The sequence below is a fragment of the Belonocnema kinseyi genome, chromosome 7 (genome assembly GCF_010883055.1).
Source record: "Belonocnema kinseyi isolate 2016_QV_RU_SX_M_011 chromosome 7, B_treatae_v1, whole genome shotgun sequence".
In the NCBI taxonomy this organism is placed as follows: domain Eukaryota; kingdom Metazoa; phylum Arthropoda; class Insecta; order Hymenoptera; family Cynipidae; genus Belonocnema; species Belonocnema kinseyi.
Genome location: NC_046663.1, coordinates 62915500 through 62934819, shown reverse-complemented (window position 1 = coordinate 62934819; position 19320 = coordinate 62915500). Strand labels below are relative to the sequence as shown.

The window sequence follows — 19320 nt, the reverse complement described above, 5'->3', positions numbered from 1 at the left end:
TCCTAAGAAATTCGTCTTTTTAACATCAAGATTCAACTATTTGGCAGTAAATACAACTAGTGTAAAATTAATTTTGTTTTTTGACAATTCATCTTCCTTGCTTCTTGGTTGAAAATTTATATCTTCGGGTAATTTTTTAGCTTTAAAGTTCATCTCTTTTGTTAAAAATTCGTCTATTTTGGTAGAAAAATGGTCTTTTTTGTTGAAAAATTACTCTTTTTTCTTAAAATTGCAATATATTCCGATTGGAAGCATATATCGATACACACAGATTATTATATATAAAAGTATTTATTCCTCTGATTACTTCTCTATTTCCTTTAAAAATCACGTTATTTCCCCTGCTTTAATAGCATTTTGGGCTAATATATTTTTTTAAATATGTTACTTAAAATTTTATTTTTTAAAATATGATGTTTCTGTGTTTGGTGTTTCTGTTTAGTCACTTATCAAATGATATCAAACACAAAATTTTGACTTCAAAGTATCTGTGACGAAGAAGGTCAGATTTGGAAAATGTTTTCAAAGTAGCCTAACGTAGTTTTTGAACTGGCTTTTGGAAGATGTAAATATAGTTGTAATTTTCAATCAACTAGTTATGTAGCTATCAACTATTTTTCCCATTACCAGCAATTGATCCACTTCTGGTTGAAAATTCGACTTCGTGCGATTTAGTTTGACGTGGATAAAATAGATTGATCCGATTCTTTAATGTTGATCTATTTTCTATCAGAGAGAGGATTTTGTAGATGACATAGTTCGACTGAATTGAAATGAAGAGAAAACAGACTTTCATGAAAACTCCTTATTCCCGAACAAAAATCGCATTTCCTTTTTGAGCAAAACCACACCAGAAAGTGTACACTCTACACGTGTACACAGTGCATATACAGCAAAACACATGCTCGTGGATTATATACACGTGACACGCATAATGCACTGGCAGGCTCAGAGTCGCTCGGTTGGTGACCGATGCGGGTATTTCCAGTCGTAACAATAGTTGAGCCATGGACCACCCGTGGTTCGCCATTAAAGGAGCACTCACATGGCTAAAGCTAAAGCTAAACAGCTAAAAGCTAAAGCTAAAAAGGACTCTAGGATCAATGCTATGCCAAGGTTGCGTCTTTCAAAAATCAGAGCCTCGCCCAACCATGTCTGAAACATTGGGAATGTAATGAAGGGTCGAAAAAATAAATGGAAAGAAGAGAAAAAAGGAAAGTAGGCAAGAAGGAAAGACATTTTATCGCAGAGGAAGAAAGACGGATGGTGAGGGTGGGTAAAAAATGGGAAACATTGGAGAACCGACGAGAATTAAGAGTTAAGTCGACGACAAGCCAACCTGAAATACGAAACTCGCTGGCGCCAACAACGGCAGCTTCTAAGCCGTCCTAATAATATCCCATTGTGCTACCATTAGCCACCTAATGCCGCGTTGCTTTACACTTCCCATAATGCATTCACCGGCTCGTTTTACGATGAGCTACATGACCTGATATCAAAAATCATACTACTTCTCGGTCACGTGCCGTCGGCAAACTTGTTGAACTCCATTCAACTCCATTGTTTTATTTTTAGCTTCAAAAAATGACAAAACTTCAGAAAAGTGAATTTATTTGTATGGGTTTTTATTATTCAGTTATCATATTCTCATTCAGTTGAAAATTGGGAGGCTAATTTTTAGGGATATGCATGAAAATGTTGGATGATGTTTTTAGATGTTGACCAGGTATTTGCGTTAAATAAGGTGTTACGTTTTGACCAGTAAACCAGTATACCAACACAATTTAAAACCTTATTTAACTCAATTACCTGGTCATCATCTTAAAAAATAATCTAATCTTTCAACATGATTGGAAGAAAAATATAACAATGGCATATTGCAACTACGTACAGAGACCAGGATAGACCAACCAAATTTAAGACCTTCTTATATTGAGGAAAGGGTTGTTTTTTGATTTCATTAAATCGAAAGGGATCACTGTCAGTTCACTATTCCCCCTTTTTCTGAAGATGCCAATTATTTTTCAAGTAATATAAGGAAATGATTAGCAGTTTAAAAAAGAGGAACGTAGGGATAAAGAAGTCAGTTCTGCTTAGAATTCCCTGTGAAGAATATGAGGTTACCAAAATTTTTGAATTTTTCAAATATAATTTAAAAACAAGCTGAACACAAATTCGACACCCACGGACAATAATGCAGAAATCATGCAAAGAAAAAAGCAAATTTTCAATTATTTTTGTAAACAGATAGACAAAAGAAAATCTGACAGGATTGAATCAACTGTGTCGCGAAAGAAAAAAAATATCTCAAACTTCATTTTTGAAAGAAAAAAATTTCTTGTTTTTAGAACCTCTTTTCTCGATGGAAAATTTTTCTATTTTCCCTAAATTTGAACAACTTAAATTAATGATTTTAAATGGATTTAACAACGTGTCCAAGTGACAAGGTTCTATCTCGGATTGTGCATCTTGAAAGGTTCTGAATCCGCATATACAAATTAGAAGGTTCTATAAAATTGAGAGTTCTGGTGTTCTCAATATATTTAATTTGAAATTCTAAAGCTTCAAGATCTTGCCACCCGAGATAGAACCTTTCATTTTGCATTTTCCGAAATAGAACCTTTTAATTTGCATTTTCCAAGATAGAACCTTATTATTTTGGACACATCGACGTAGAGAAAAAACACTCCATTCCGATCGTTCTCAATCTAAATTCAAATTTGTATATTTGTATATCAAACAATCACATAATGTTGACTACCGTTTTTTAAAAACAGTATATATTTTGCTCATTCAACACTCTAAATTATTATTACCAGATCATATTAGAGTTTGCTTCAGTTTTAATAACTCATGATTAAATGAAATTCCCAGATTAATTATTTTAACTTCCACCGCTAGCAGCGACAGCCTTTAATTGTCAAAACTAACGAGAGCCTTGCAGAAAGGATTTTTATTAATGATGCCCTAAATATTCCCCCAGAAGTTCTTTTATTTTTAACACAGCTTGTTCCAAACTAACATTTTTGACATTTTTATCATTTTATTCTATTTTCTACATTCTCGAATGATCATGACATTCAGAAATTGTTCAAGAGTTTATTTTTAACAGATTTTTGAATATTTTAAAATCTAAAAGTGTTAGGTTCAGTAGAATTTATTTTGGGTCTTTTTTAAATCACATGTATCTTGAATTTAAAGAGGCTGGAAGCTTGTGATACTGAAGGGAGAAAAATCCGTTTGCATAAAACTTTCTCTTTCTCTTGAAAGAGAGAAAAGCTCTTGTGGCGAAGCAACGGAAATCAATGCTAGTTTCCTTTTCCAGGGAAATCCGTACGGACTGAAGGACGCGACGGGGATGGGGATGACGGCGGATATGGGAGCCGCATGGGGTACTGCTGCTCTCCAACCTGCTGCCCCCGGATATACATACTACGATCCAACACTCGCTGCCTATGGGTACGTTAATTAAAGATCTTTCTGTTTTAAAAACTTTATTAATGTTATCAAGAAATTTTCACACATTTTTCTATTCACTGAAAACTTCAGTTACATGCACTATTAATACACTGTTTCTGCTTCATCTCGGCCACCAATACTCAACAAAATGTATAGATAAGAAATTTGTAATTTCTGAGTTGTCATTAATAATATAAGATAGTCGGAAAAAGAGGATACGAGGATGACCTTTTTTACTCTCTAAAAAACAAAATGATTAAGCAAACAAAGTACTTCTAGGGTTATCACGTCGGCAACATTTTCACTGTTTTTTTATTATGAATGCCGACAGAAAAATGTGAGGAGGAAAGAGAAGATTTATATAGAGTAGAAATATATGAGAGATCTGTCAACACTAGGTCCCTTCTTTTCCACTCTGTTCTTCCGGAAAAGGGGATTAAAGAAGAAGACGTGGGGCACGTCGGATGCTTTCACAACTTAGCCGCGTTCGGTTTCAATTTGAGTAAACACCAATTTATCACCTCGTAATGTAGAAAGACTCTAATTCACACCCTTAAATCTATCAGGTTTCAAGACAAATCTTCACATCGTAAAAGTTGCGTAACATAATATTAAAAATCGCTCATAAAAATAGTTGTAGAAGAGTTTATATCATGCTCGAGAGATTGGATCTTCAAAAGTGGTTTTTAGGTTCTACAGTAGATTCGATTGCCGTGTTTTGTTGGTACGACACAAAATTCTTGATTTCCTGATAGCCGTAGATCAAAGGATGAAATCCTTTACTGGATCGCAGGGATGAACATGTCGAACGTGTTACAGACGAACGGTTACAAAATGGCTGTATTCAGTTAAGAAAGCACGAGGGAGAGAGAAATAAAGTGAGGGAGAATGAAAGAGATATAAAGAGAGAGAGAGAGAGAGCTGAGTGGGCGTACATAATGGAGGCTTCTAGCTTGGGTAGGCACTTGCAAGTGCAGGAGAATATAGGAGTATGGTGGCGATGGTGATAGTGGCAATGGTAGTAGTAGGTCTCTTCGTAGGAGAGCTAGTGAGTGAGTTTATTGATTGGCTTCCTCCGGGGTTCTCTCCTCGCACTCTCCTGTTCGCGAGGCCACCACACTCAACACTGCTCTCTCGTATAACCCTCTCTTTCTCCATCTTTCTCTTTCCCTCTTTCTTCCCATGTCTCCTTTTCACTCTCTCACTTCCTCTCCCTCTTTTTCTAGCTTGCAGCAACCCCTGCCAATGAGTCGACTCCCACAGGTGCTTTACTTGCGTATCAACCCTCGTATACACGTACAAACACCCTCACATTCCCTCATATTTATCGGCACGAAAGGGGACAGTCTTCCTATATGTAAATGGATTTCTGAAGAAATTTCGATTCCTACCTTGAATCTGAAACTTGCCTTCACATCTAGATAGCAAGAAAGCTGTCATGTGCCAGCAGTGTTTGATAGTTCCCAGTTTTTTGCTTCTTAATATCTGGATTGCCTTCATTTAATATTTATACTCTGGCAATGATTTGCTAAAAGGTTATGAGGATATGAGTGGAGAATCTCACACTGAAGGGTTAGGAGCCGAGAGGGTTCTGTGTCTCTGGGTTTGGGGTAGGCATTGTTTATCGTGGAATACTCACCCTTTTGGCCCTCATCTCTTCAGTCTGGCAACTTCCAAAGCCTCTCCACGAGCCTCTATTAATTTACTTGCTTAATACTACGAGGTCGCTTTCTCCCTCTTTCCCTCATTCGTCCTTTGTGCATGGCGACCTCTCCTTTGTACACGCGTGTATGCATCCCCTGCGCCTACCCCCTCGATCCGCCATTGTTTTGTGTCGAGAATAAAGTTTACTGGGACTCGTGGGTGGACGTGGGTGTATACGAGGCTTAGATCCGCCAGCATTTTTTTTCAACTGTTGAAGGAATGTGAGCTTGTCGTCACCGCTGTTATTTTCCCCAGATAACATCGGAACCTCGTTTTGTCCTGCTCAAGAGATGGGCGCAAAAATACGAGTTGTTGGGTCGGAGACTTGTTTATAGCTCATCTTAGATTTAATTTAGGATTTCTGCAGATAACTCTAAATAATACTCCAAATAAGATAAATGTAGAAGTGAGGAGATTTTTTTATATATCTGTGGAGTATTATCCTCCAATTTAGTTATTTATAGTGATTGAGAGCGGGAAAGTTCTCGGGGTTATAGAAAGCATTTTTTCACGTGCCTCTTTGGTCGACAATTTTTCTTTTCGGGCCTCGTAAATGTCCAGGAGGGTTGGCGCTATTTTCCAGGCCGTCTCTGCAACAGTCGGGCTATTCAATAAAGACGCCATTTCTCATGGAAAACCCTTCGTTTGCACACGCGCGTCCAAGTCTCTCTTACTTTCACACTCTCATTTCTATCCGGCCGTGACGGCACCCCTGCTTTCCTTTTCACTTTTCTCTCACCCTCAGCCACCGTCTCTTATCCTCGTATGGGAACATACGACCACTGAATTCATAAAAAGACTGTCGACCCTAGCCAAAACAAGTTTCAAGTCAAACCCCGATTTCTACAATTATTATTCTCTGTGCAAATCATGCGATGTTTGGAATTGAAATAATTGTTTCTGGAACAAGCCTTTATTTTCATAGTAACATTAAGAAGAAGCCAAGGTCGCATTCCTTCACATCACTAATAGGCCTCCGAAGCCTGATAGGGAAAGCTGATTTTCTCGTTCAAAGAGAGTGTAATTACCTGTACTTTTTTCACCATGTCAACAAGTGGCTCGTGATACTAACTCAATTTTGACCCAATAAGGGGTGTGCAGTCTTTTCAAACCGAGTCTCGAGACTATTATACTTATGGTGTGTTCCTCAAGGTGTCTAACCGGTTAAAGAAAATTTTCTTGTCTCTAAGAAAATGAGGACACAAGTGTCACCGTTTTGTGAAAGGATATATCGATTGGATCTAGTTAGGATTTAATTTGGCGGATTAGTCAATGAAAACTTATTTAGCTTCTAGTTGAAATGAGGGAAATCATCTCCCATTAGGTGGGTGTTGGATTACTGCGCAATTTGGTAGGACTTGTCTGTCGAAATGAAGGTTCTCCATTGCCTACACATTGAAAATGCTTGTGTGAGCAAATGGCCGTCATAGGTTGGATGTTCAAGGTACAGAGTAGAGTATTAGATTGGCTTGTACGATAGAGGATAGGAGCCTGGGATACTTGGAATACCTACGTTTGCACTTCCGGGCGGTCTAGTAACGTACATATACGGCAACGTAATTACGCGCGTTCTACCAATATTGGTTAACCTTTCGAGGTTGACGCCACCATATGCAAAGCCCCTAATGAGTCGCTCAAGTACCCACGCTCTAGTAGTACCCTCTATCCAGCTACTCCATATCGCCATATTACTCCTATCTACCAGGTTCACTGTCGACACTCAAATACTCTGGATTTTTAATTCGAGCTTAGCAAATATTATTAGTAGAAACTGATACTGAATAGGAATAGTCATATTTGACTTCCGATCACTGTTCCAAACGGGACCTTTTAGGGAAGAAATAATCGCAGCTTCATTACGGTTTTTTGCTTCAGCAAATAATCCCTCGTGGTGAAACACAATGGCGGCAATCGATTTACCGTTCCGAGGCCTCGGGCTCCTTTCGCTTTTTTCTTCACCCTCTTTCCCTTCTTCCAGCCACTTTCGTGCAACAGCCACGCGGTTTTATTGGAAAAGGAGCGACGAGATCCACCGAGGCCGCCTTTCCCTTGTCTGAAGGGAGTTTAATAGAGGTTGAAACCATTTCCACCCCCTTTCGCATCACTACTACCTTAACCACCACCTTACCTCATTCTTCGTTTCTTTCCAAAGTCTACCACAACCTACCACTTTCTTTCCTTTCTCCCTTATCGGCAATCTCGACTACTGGAATCGGTCCCTTAGAGTGAAACCAAATTTGAGCGGTTCGAATTTGGAAGATTATATCAAGGTGAGATTCTTGTTCTGAAGAACATTTTGCTAGGATGGAAATATTTAATCGAATGAATTTCGAACGACAATGTTATGTTTTTTTATTGAATTTAGAGAATCCAATTGAGCTAAAAAGCTCTTCATCCATTCCAACTATTCTAAATTAGTTTGAAACTCTAGTCGTGCAATTTGTATGGCAAAATAGACGACTCATGGATTATTCTCGGTCAGGAAAAGTACTGTTATGGATATCGGAAATATGCGATGGATTGTTGAGTTGTATATTATGGAACATACAGTGCACACTCAATGGGGAAAAGAGTGATGGAAGGGAAGGAGGGGAATCGATCGGATCGCCATTATGGTGAGTGAGTGCGGGAACTCGATGGAATCACGCCGCCGTTGGGGGTTTATTCTCCGTATATATTTGCCGCCGTATCACCCTCGCCCCTGTAGAATGTCGTCCTAGCTGGAGGTGGAAAAACAAAGGGAGAGAATTGTATTGAAGAGTGAACTGGGAAAGAGAGAAGGCGACCGAGTTTAGGCAATAGGGGTGTGCAACTTGCCTTTAACGCAACTCACGCATCGACGAGTCTATCCAGATTTTCCTAAAGCCCTGGGGGATTCAAGTATCCTTTAGCAAGATTTATAAGTCTTTGAAAAATGTATCATTTTTAGAGAGAGATGGGGGAAGTCTATACCATCAGTACATTCATTTGCAGTTGTATTGTTTCATTAGAGTATGATTTTATTAATATACAGGTATGATTTTTGCTTCAGATATGGTGCGAGCTACGATATGGCAGCGCGAAGAAAAAACGCGACAAGGGAGTCAACCGCAACCCTGAAAGCGTGGCTGAATGAGCACAAGAAAAATCCCTACCCTACCAAGGGTGAGAAAATTATGTTAGCAATCATTACGAAAATGACCTTGACGCAAGTTTCGACCTGGTTCGCCAATGCGAGGAGACGTTTGAAGAAAGAGAATAAGATGACTTGGGAACCAAAAAACAAAACTGATGATGATGATGATGCGGTTTTATCCGATTCGGAGGACGCTAAGGAAATGAAAGAAGAAATGGGGGACAGTAGGAGCGACAGGGTGGGCGATGATGCCAGAAGAGGTTTGGATGACAGTGGTAAGCTGATTGTTATAATAAATTCGTCTGTAAAATTAATCGTATCTTTGAACTCTTTAGAACTGACACACATTTTCGAATTCTCACTAGCAGATGAGCTCTTTTTTTCACTTTAATTTCGAGTCAAATTCAATTACGCCATTAAAAGATTCTATGAAGTGATAAATTAGTAGAAAAACATTCACTGCTAATTTCGTAATAAACTGCACATTGTAATAACCACTTAAATTATGAAGAGTGTTCTAAATGATCCATTTAGGAAGTTTAATTACTGATAGACAGTATTTAATAACTGGCTAGGTTTAAGGTATAGTCTCGAAGTTTCGCTATTGTAAAAGTCCTGAATTCTAATTTATTCCCGACGTTCTACAAGAGAACACTTGTAGTTGTTGTGGTCGATCGCTAGTGCGGAAATTGCGAATATGTGAGATTTGGAATGAATATCCGTAGAGTGTCTATATCGCGGGGGCGGACATAATGGTTCACATGTGGGTAAACACAGTGACGGGTTGCGGGTTGCCGCGCGAAGAGATTAATGGCCTTCGGTTTGGTCCTGGTGGACGACGACGACGACGTAGTTGATGGTATTCGTGGATACAGCATGGTTCCAGAATGGTAGTATAGGTAGGAATGGCAGAGGGTGCGGCCGGGTTTGAGTAGCTATCCGTAGGTCCAATATACTCTCCATCCGCGGGTCTATATACTCGCTGATATATGTATGTACGAGAACACCGTGGTAGATGTATATAGATACTGGCACAGGTTCGAGGCACGGTGATGTATCGGCGCCCGCAGCGAGACGAATGGTGCGGACCCTTCTATGGCCACCATTACCCCACCACACATTGGCCAATATCGGTCCGCTTCGCTTCGCTTCTGACACCTGGTTTTCATGCAAATCCACACACGGCGTAAACGCACAATATTGATGTCCTGTTAGAGTTCAGGTCCTGTGAAGAATCATAAGTACTCTAGAAATTTAGGGGAAACTTTGTGATTTTTAAAGGGGCACATTTAATAATAAAAGAGTCCTTTGATGGAATCTATTGAATATGATGCGAGATCCCGGAAAGAGATATGAGTGTGAATTTTTGTTAGGTGTGATCCTATTGTGTTCCCTAATCTGATATTCGATCTGGTAGGGCTTGCCGAATTAGGTTTGTAAACTCGTGTAAGCGAAGGCGTAGAGAGGTATTGACTAGTAGAACCAGATCATGCGATTAGCGGCTGATAAAAGAGGGTCAAAAGTTAAAGAGCCACTTGTGGACTTTGCAGCAGTATCAGTTTAGTTGGTCCATAAGGTTCCCTTTATAAGGGGCATTGCGCGCGCCCTTAACCTAATCTTTTACCACTTCTGTCTTCCTTTCTCACTTCCTTTCTGCGTCTGTCTGTCTCTTGTTCTGTGTACAGCCGGCAGCCCCTTCTAGCTTGGGAATTATCGCTTGACGACCCATCAAGTAAACCCTCTGCCGACTCATTCGAACCTCTTAATGAAATTCTCACCCCTGACTGACTGGCTGGCAGACGGCCCGAGCGGTCTAGAGTACCCCGAGAGAGAAGGAAGCCGGAGGAATGAAGAAAGAAAGAGCTGGCGGTGTAAGAGAGAAAGATATATCCACTCGAGGGTAGCTGAAATCTCTCGCGCCCCAAAGTGGTTGCAGACTTCGCCCCTTTTTTCACAGCATCCCTTACGGCTTAACTATATAAGGGTGTAAAGGGAGATATTCGCTACATCTTTCTCTCTCTATCTGTGGAACCCCACAATGACACGCATCCGAAGTCTCATTTTCACACCAGAGAATATAGTCCATTAACGTCAATATTGCCCCCGAGTGAAAACCACTCTCTTTATACTCTTATCATAATTAATGATTAGTCAGAAAAAGTTTTCCATACTACAGGGAATCTCTTTACTTTCGAGTGACGAGCAAATAGTTTACGGGAGACTTAATCCAAAGATCAGTTGTCGGATCTTTATCGATATTCTTTAATGACATGATGGAATCTAAACCCTTCTCTTTTAACTTAGAGATCACGTGCCAAGCTTTCATCGGCTAGTGGATCGTTAGTTAAGATAAATACTTCAATTTGTCAAAAATTCATTAACTTACTTTAATAAGTCAGTAACGAGCTTATATTTAGTTGACTTATTATCCTTGTTCACAGAATCAATGAGGCACGTAAAGCCAGAGCACTTCAAAGCAGAGCACTTGAAGGACGAGAAGGATCTTGATGATGATGATGATCTAGACCTGGAAGATGATCTTCGCAGAGGAGAGATTCCTTTTCATCATGCAATGCATCACCACCATCATCAGGGCTACGGTAGCGACGATCATTTCAAAGAAGAAGGGATTAAGACTGAATGCGGCGCCGGTGGCGTCCCCATTCCAGCCACCAAGCCAAAGATTTGGTCTTTAGCTGACACAGCGGCTTGTAAAACACCTCCTCCGCCTTCTCACCCTCATCATCAACAATATCACTTACACCATCAGCAGCAGCATTACAGTCAACAACAGCATCACTTAGCCAACCAATCTCACCACCATTCCCAGCAGCCCTGGCTTGGTTCTGGTGGTGCGGGAGGTACTGCTGGTGGTGGAAGTCTTTCTTCTTTTGCACTACCTTCATCAGCTTCAATGAGTCCATCCTCCGCAGCGACGGCACCTTACTCCAGCGCATCTGCAAGATACGGCGGATTTTTGTCGTCTTCCTCTGGAGGGCAGCTTCACTACAATCCTAACTCTTCCTCGGGTTCAACGTCCAGTGCCTCCTCATCAGCAGCGGCGGGGTTTCCCGAAGTTGGTACGGATACGCCACCCCAAACACCTCCCAACATGAAGGTGGCTACTCCGAACGGAGTGATCCAGGGCCCTCCAACCGGGTACTGCCCTGGTGGCACCAACAACAACACCAGTAATGGTAATCTTAATCATTACGGATCCAACCACAACGGAGGATACCTATCCACGAGTTCGGGTTCTGCCAGTAGTGCTTCGTCTTTCAGTTCTCGACTTCAGAACTCCCCGCACAAGGAATTCTCACCTTCCTCGCAGAATTCGATACTTCATCAGCATCACACGACAGCTAGCCTCCCACCTACGGAAGCCACCACGGCGTTCAAGCCTTTTTATAAAGGGTAAGTGATTCGGTTGGGAGAAATTTTATTTTATTCAATCAAGTTTGGAAGTGTATTAATGATTCTATGTGGATCTGTTTCAGGTCACAAACCATGGGAAGTGGGTTCGTGTCTCCCGTTTAAGGATATGAATGAGCACCGACGGAGGACCACCACGTCTCTCAAGGTTTGTCACATTTTTTGTATTCGTACTCGATCTTGATTATTTATAGTAGCTTTTCTGAAATGTTTTTCCCTTTGTTGATGGAATTGATCTATTATTAGTCGAGGGAACAAGTAGATTTCTATCTCCATGATAGTATTAACACGAGAAACGCACGCGGATAGGTAGTACAGTAATTTATTTCGCCATTGAGTAAAAATAAAAAGTGGAGACATAAGAGACAAGGCTCGAAGGTAGGTCGTTTCGAGCAACGGTATAGTCTTATCGAATCACGATCAGTCACGGTCCACGATCAACTGCCCTGGACGAGAGCTCAAGTCGCCTCCAAAGTCGAACGGACACCTTAAGACAATCGATAAGGAATTAATATCCGGGCGAGTTGATTGGTCGTTAGTCCCTGGGCCTGCGTCGAAATAATAATGGCATTGGGTATTGAGTAGCGTGTGGGCAGTCTGCGGACAGCGAGAGAGGCTATCGCCACCTTCTTGACAGTAACAAATGGACGGAGATTTCAATCAGTGAATGGAATCACCACTGGCTCGCCTCGTCCTTCTCTCTCTCCCTCGATCTTCTTCTCCTTGTCTCTTTCTTACTTTCTTTCTCTCTTACACACTCTCATCCAGCTATTTCACTCGGACACACCTCGACCCGTCGCGTTAGGGACCGGCAAAGTCATTCGATTCTTGTTGGGTACTATCTTCTCACGAAGTAAAAAGTCGGGCTAAAGCTTATATATGCAAATAAAAACTGTTAAGAAATAGACACATCCGAGTACCTGGATTTTAATTCAAACACTCGACTTGTTTTGTCTAGTTAAATTTTTTCTGTCTCGATTGATGAACATTTTAATGCCGCTGCGAAGAGGGTAAAATTGCAATTTTTATCGCGACGCGCATTTCAAATTCGTTTTTCTCTTGAGTAGATTCCCGATTTTCCGGAGAATCCTATATACTCAAGAGGATTGGCGAGGAAGGTATGAGGGTAGTTATCAGCGTTGGTTGGGCGATCGTTAAAGTGCCTTGGGAAACCGAAGACTTCATGCCTGTTACGCCAAAAAGCAAGAGTATGAGGGGTTTCGAAACGGCTCTACCCTCGTTTCCTTACAAACGATTCCCTGGATTCATCTTCAGGGTTTACTCTCGATATCCCCTGACTCCTCAACCCTGAAGTCTCCGTGAAACTTCGACCCTGACTTATCCAAGTTTCTTCGCAAAGAGCCTGCCCCTTCTCAATTAGTTTACTCTTGAATTAAATCCCAATTAGTTTTCCCCTAAAGTAAACCGGTAAAAATCAGAAATGGGCCATTATGGTCGTGCGAAGAACCTAATAGTTAAATAGTACTTGAGGGGATTATTTAAAAATTACAACAACTCTAAAAGTAAGGAAGGATTCTGGTCTGAGGTTTGAATTAGAAAACATTTTCGATCTGTGATCATGGCAGTCTTTATTTTTAGTGAACCCAAATTATTCCAGGTGGACGCCTCTGCTGGCCTTAACCCGATACTCCCCAAGTTTCCGAAATGTAGAAAGAAGGACAAAGCAGGATAGTATTTTCTAGTGTGTAAAGTGTTAGAAAGATGGGAGATGGAAGAGAAAATAAAAAAGAAGAAGAAGGAACAACGTCAGTTTTCAGGTCTTGGAGACTTTTTTCGGGTCCCGGGTGTTACCGGGACCACCTTATCTGGTGGTGATCTGATCCTAATTTATAGTCGGGTCCCAAATAAACTAGTTTTCGCTGTCGTCACCTCGCTTCGCCTCTTCTCTCCCTTGCGGCCTTCGTCTCGTCTCTCTTCCAGTGTCGAGGCTGCTGGCTGTTAGCTGTCGAGGACCGCCTCGTGGTCCTCATAGTCCGTGGCTTTATAACTCCGAAACTTTGAGTGCACCAGAGACCCCAACCTGTCTTTCCCTACTACCATCTCCCTGATTTCTCGGTCCAGCAGCCGTCCAGTCCGGTAGGTAGTCACCGACACATACTAGCAAGAAAACACACCCGCAAGAGCACACACATGGGCAGTACGCACGACCAATGAGAGAAACCCAGCGGCTACCTGGTAGGCTGAAAAAGTAAACCTCGACGCCCGCGGTAATTGCCAATTAGCTCGCTGGATATTTAATTGCCATTAGAGTGGGTGGAGTGCCCGATACTTGGTGGTCGTCCATGATACGATATCCTTCGTCACTTTACCATGCTTGATCGCACCTTCTTATTGGGAATTTACACTATTTACAAAATCTCCTTCTCTGATTACATTCACTTTATCTTCTTCATTCAGTACAAGGTATTCCAGTTCAAGAACATATGTTGTGGCAGTATTTCCTTCTAAAGAATTATTCAGAAATGTTTAAAATTACCTTCGGGGAGGATAAGAGAAAATTTATGATATTCTCAAAAGGGCTTTTGAAGTCATAATTTAAGGGGCAGCAATAGTGTTAAGAAAGCTTGTTGCAGATTCTCGAATTGCGACATTTCAATGGTTGAAACGCTAGCCTGTTGCCAGCAAGTGACGATAAATTAATGTCATGAGAACATCCGGATTTAGTGTGCGTTAAGCGTGGCAAGGTGCTTGCATTTATTTCTGTTAGCGACAACTTAAAAGCGACAGGTGAGAAGTTTGCAAATGAACGAATGCATCCTCGGTATTTGAGACTGGGAAGGCAACAATCGATAACGCAATAGAGCCAAATTTGCACATTGTCATTCTGATCGGTCCGAAGCACATGCATTTAACGACAGAACAAGCGGTGATGGATGGCCTGGCGAGAAAGATAAAAATCACAAGCTAAATGAAAACTCGCTGTACCGAGCGCGGATTGCTTTTTAATGCGCCACTGCGAATCACAAAACGATTGCGTATGACAATATTTCATTGGAAGCACCAATAGTCGTTGCTTGCTCGTTCACTTGAAAAGACCAATGACTAGGAGGCAAAAAAATACTACATTGTCGTGATTCCATTACTATTGGTACCGTTACGCTGCAGCGGGACTTTTTTCTTTTTTGATTTCACAATCATTTTGTTTGGGAATTGTTTTAATTACAGGGTTGATTCATTACGATGAAAGTTTTTCTGAAGGATTTCAATTACTTTATTTATTTCATTCCATCTTTGATGTTTGTCTTTGTGATTCCTGAGCGTACTTAATGTTGGAGACCACCCGTAGTGAAGAGAAATCAGTAAGTGCTTTTTGCAGCATTGACTGCTCTCGACTTTTCTGCACAATACGGCAACGTCAAATCTTACAGCGATCTCAGGATTAATTATACTGCTTCTAGAAATCTGAAATACCTTTTTATAACAGTATAAGAGTTTGATTCACCAGCGGAACAATTCCTAATTCCCGAATTCTGGCAAGCACCCCTTTTTGTCAAGCTATGAAGCTAAAAATAGACATGCTCCCCAAGCTATGTCTCTCATTTAATCTTTAATTCTTGCAACGATTCTCCATAAGTTATTGCTCGAGGTGGTTGGCTTGCACAAGAGAGTGATATTTTTCTGTCCTTTCCCGATAATTTATGCAGGCACGCGGCGCGAACGTAACGTACGGCCAATTTGTTGCCGCGCTTATACCAGAGTCAAGCCAGAAAGCGAAAAAGATAAACTCGTGTGCCTCGCGATCTTCTAAGTATTATAGCTCTTTGCCATAATAGATCTACCTTGTAAAGACGATAGAAGATCCACGAGTCAATTAGTCGTGCCAAGCATTGAATCAAGTGATTGAGTGCTCCACTCCTCACTACACATATATATTCCCTCGTTTTTCAACTTGCTTCAGCCAACTGATTCTCGATTGTGGTGAAATAGGTGGAATTAGCCATTGATGATTTATAGACGTCCGGGTGAACGAAGCTCCCAGTAGAATTCTTATCGTTGGACTTTTCCCATCATAAAAATCACTATTAACATCAATCCTGTCCCTTGAATTCTCTAGCAATGCTCAAGAATTAATCTCTGATGTGAAAGAACTTTCGGAATGCTCTCTGGGTGGTACTGTACTTACTGAAGGTACTTGGAGCAATTGCTGTTCACCTTAATCTCTTAATGGGTCCATCTTTCAGTGCTAATGTTTTACAGCTGTTGAAAGCATCTTGAGTACACTAGTAAGAATATTGCCACTCATAAGTTTACTAACGATGAATAATCGGCCTAATGGACTCTTTGATAGGCATATCAATTTATATCTTTATACTGATTTGTCACCGTTTCCTGTACTTGATTATGTAAACATGTTGAGTACATGAATTCATAGCATTCTCCATGTGCCGCTGATTTCCATACCTAAAATTTCAAAGTCCACTTATTTCTAATTAACTGATTGAAAAAAAAAGAAGTTAAAAGTTTATTTATTAAACTCTAATAACTACCTGGCTAATTTAATTGTACTCTTTTTATATTAATTACTTCATTCTCTCTTACTCTGTGCGGCAAATCCTTAATTTTAATACCCAGAGTCGGGCATCCGGATCTTATATTTACATGGTCGTTCTTGATTCCACGAGGGATTAAAAGTTCGCTGGAACATGGCTCAGTGGGAATTATCGCGAATGTCTATCGAATGGGACACGTACCGGATTTGTTCATGCGAAACGTTGTAATCGTAGCGATACGCGTCGCGTAAACGTCGCGGCTACCTATTTTCTGGACGACATAAGTGGTCTAGTAACAAGCAGTTACGAAGATACAAAGGAAGCCAAAGCGATCTTGTGGCTACGAAGCCACCAGCGCGGCTCGAAACCGGTTCGAGCTCTCGATTCTTCTGTAATCGGGAATTGCCTTGCTTGTCAAGTGTCGCCTATCGAAACGACACGTGTACCTATAACTGGGAAAATTAATTCATTGCCACGGAATCAATGGGTCACTGACACGTGGGAAATGCGTCTCAACCTTCCATAGAACACTTCCTGTTTTTCGAAATTCGTCCAGGAAGTCAAGTTCAATAATCTTTTTTCAATTTATTCCTTGATTTATTAATCTGTTTCTATAAATTTTCAAATGGTATGACTTCATTCCTTATGTACTTTATGAGAAAGAGTATAGAAGTATATTTGCATTGAGATCCCATTTATTTTTAACTGACGATTGATTCAATTCAGATCGAGATACTTGCAGTATTATAAAATCTCTGAATTGAATAGGCGTTTTGACACAGTTGCGGACAATTTGGCATTTATTGAGAGTGCACGTAACATAAATGTTGAGGATTACTGTTTGAAATGGATCGATATCAATTTCTACAAACATAATTAGTTTACGTTCGAAGCGCGTTGTTTCAATCGCTATTCTGTTTCAACCGCAGTACCAAGCAGGCGCAGGCGCTTATATGTTTGACGGGTATAATACCGACACCCACTCCTGCCGGCGGCCAACCACCGACGAATATAACCCGTGCTCTTATGTATTAGCTATCGCATGTACGTGTAACTACTTTGCCGCGCAGGTCCCTTCCTCTTGGCAAGTAACAAAGGAACATGGCGTCACTAACCTCGAACCATCCCCATTTTCTGTTGCAGATTAACCACAAGAAGAGACGATGGATGATGTCCTGCCGGATTCTATATGCATACGCAAACATGGACACACGTTCCCGCGCGCCACGAGATTCTGGGATTTTAAGCTGTGCCTCTTGAGGAGAGAAAAAACTGCATTTCTCTGAGAACAGCTAAAAAGAAAGGAGTGAATGCGAGTCAAGGAGATAGAAAAAGAAGGAAGGGAATAGAGAGAGAGAGAGAAAGAAAGAAAAACTAGAAAGAGAGGGGAGCAAAAGAAAAGGGTGTCGTGAAGGTGCGAATAGGAAAGATCTATTGGTTTAAAGAATTAGGGGAATCACTCTAAAGTCTAACTCGTGCAGAAATTTTGACAGTAGGGGAAACAGCTGAAAATCAAAATTGGCGACAAATTCAAATAAAGACTCAAATTTCTGCACTGGTTCTACTAAAAGAAAAAAAATAATCCTTAAGTCATCAAGATTTAAAATCTTCGAATCACCCAGTGAAATTGGTAGTGAGGGATGCTTATTTTATCAGAAATATTGATTCTTATTTTTAAATAAACCACGGGCAATGTGCAAATGGCACCGTACAAGGGCAATAGTAATTGTTGTTATTATTATGATTATTATCCAAAGGCGGCGCAGCCGCTGAGATTTTAAATAAAGGCTATTATTTTATTATATATATATATTATTATTGTACTACTCTATTAACTATCAAGTCACAAGATATGAGAAGCGTACACGCTTTAACAAAAAAATTTGATCTTTCGACCACCCCGCGAATGGCATCAGTAATAAAAATAAGCTTCCTGTTGTAAGGTAGTAGAGAAATAATTAATAAAAAACAGACACCATAGGTATTACAATTATCCTTAAATATCGCTAATTGATTAATTATCGCAGTGAAATATTAACTATGAATAATTTAGGTGAGTAGAATCGTCATCGTAGGTCCGTTGCAAAAAATGTGACATTGGCGAGGGTGGCTTGGGCGAGGTGAGAGTGTACGCTGCGTGTATATTATTATAAATATATAAATAATGCGATTAGTTCTATGACAGATCGTGGACGACTAAGGAGATGTGAATATATAAATAAGAGCATTATAGGGCGAGAAAATCTGCAATTCGCATGAACGCCAAGCACTCTGGTGTCGAAACCAATTACCTTAACAAGTGTACGTTCGCCGAGTTGAAAACGAGGGGACGTCCCTTCTTGATTTTGTTATTGGGCCTGTACAGTCCAACACGAAAATTCGTCCTTCGATCATTTATTTCCAATAAAAAGCCAAGTGCAGGATTTTTAGGTTTTAGGGTACTTTTAACAATTTTAAGGCATTTTCAGGATTTTTTAATGTGAAGTTTTCGAGAGAATTTAAAAATATTCGAAGGAATTCAAAAATATTTGAAGGAATTTTTTTTTATTCGATTTAATTAATTTGAAGTGATTTTCAAGCTTTTGAAATATTTTTTGATTGAGAATTTTCTTGAATTTCGGAAGATATAGATTTTACCGGACGTATGAGGTTTTAAAATATTTTAAAACATGCTACGTTATTTTACAAGATTTCCGAGGATTTCAATTATTTAAAAAGATTTTAAAACTCGTATTTTAATACATTTTCTAGGATTTCAGAAAATACCATCATAGAGTTTCATTGAATTTTATAATATTTTAGTGGATTTTGAAAGAATTATTAATTTTTTAAAATTATTATTTATTAATTATTATAATACACACACAATTGTGTGTCAATTGTTTAAATGATGAAAGGATTTTAAATATTATAAAGTATTTTTTATAATTCCTTGGGATTTGCAAAGGTTTTAAAAAATGTCAAATAATTTTAAAGGATTTAAAAGATTTTATATTATTTTAAAAGATTATAAAGACATTTTTAATGAATTTTAGTAACTGAATGGGATTTGAAAGGGTAAGGGTACTGTAAATGATTCCAGGACGTTTCCAATGTCTT

The 19320-nt window shown here is 39.9% G+C and overlaps 1 protein-coding gene across 2 annotated transcripts in view; it reads left to right on the top strand.

The window, feature by feature from the left end:
- Positions 1–18711, top strand: part of LOC117177418 (homeobox protein araucan-like) — a 109207-nt gene extending 90496 nt beyond the window's left edge. For both annotated transcript variants that reach the window (XM_033368087.1, XM_033368088.1), the window contains exons 3-7: positions 3326–3459; positions 8195–8553; positions 10720–11692; positions 11776–11858; positions 17365–18711. In XM_033368087.1, the coding sequence (XP_033223978.1) occupies positions 3326–3459; positions 8195–8553; positions 10720–11692; positions 11776–11815 (1506 nt within the window). In that variant the 3' untranslated portion in view covers positions 11816–11858; positions 17365–18711. The remainder of the gene's footprint in view (positions 1–3325; positions 3460–8194; positions 8554–10719; positions 11693–11775; positions 11859–17364) is intronic.
- The last annotated feature ends 609 nt before the right edge of the window (positions 18712–19320 follow it).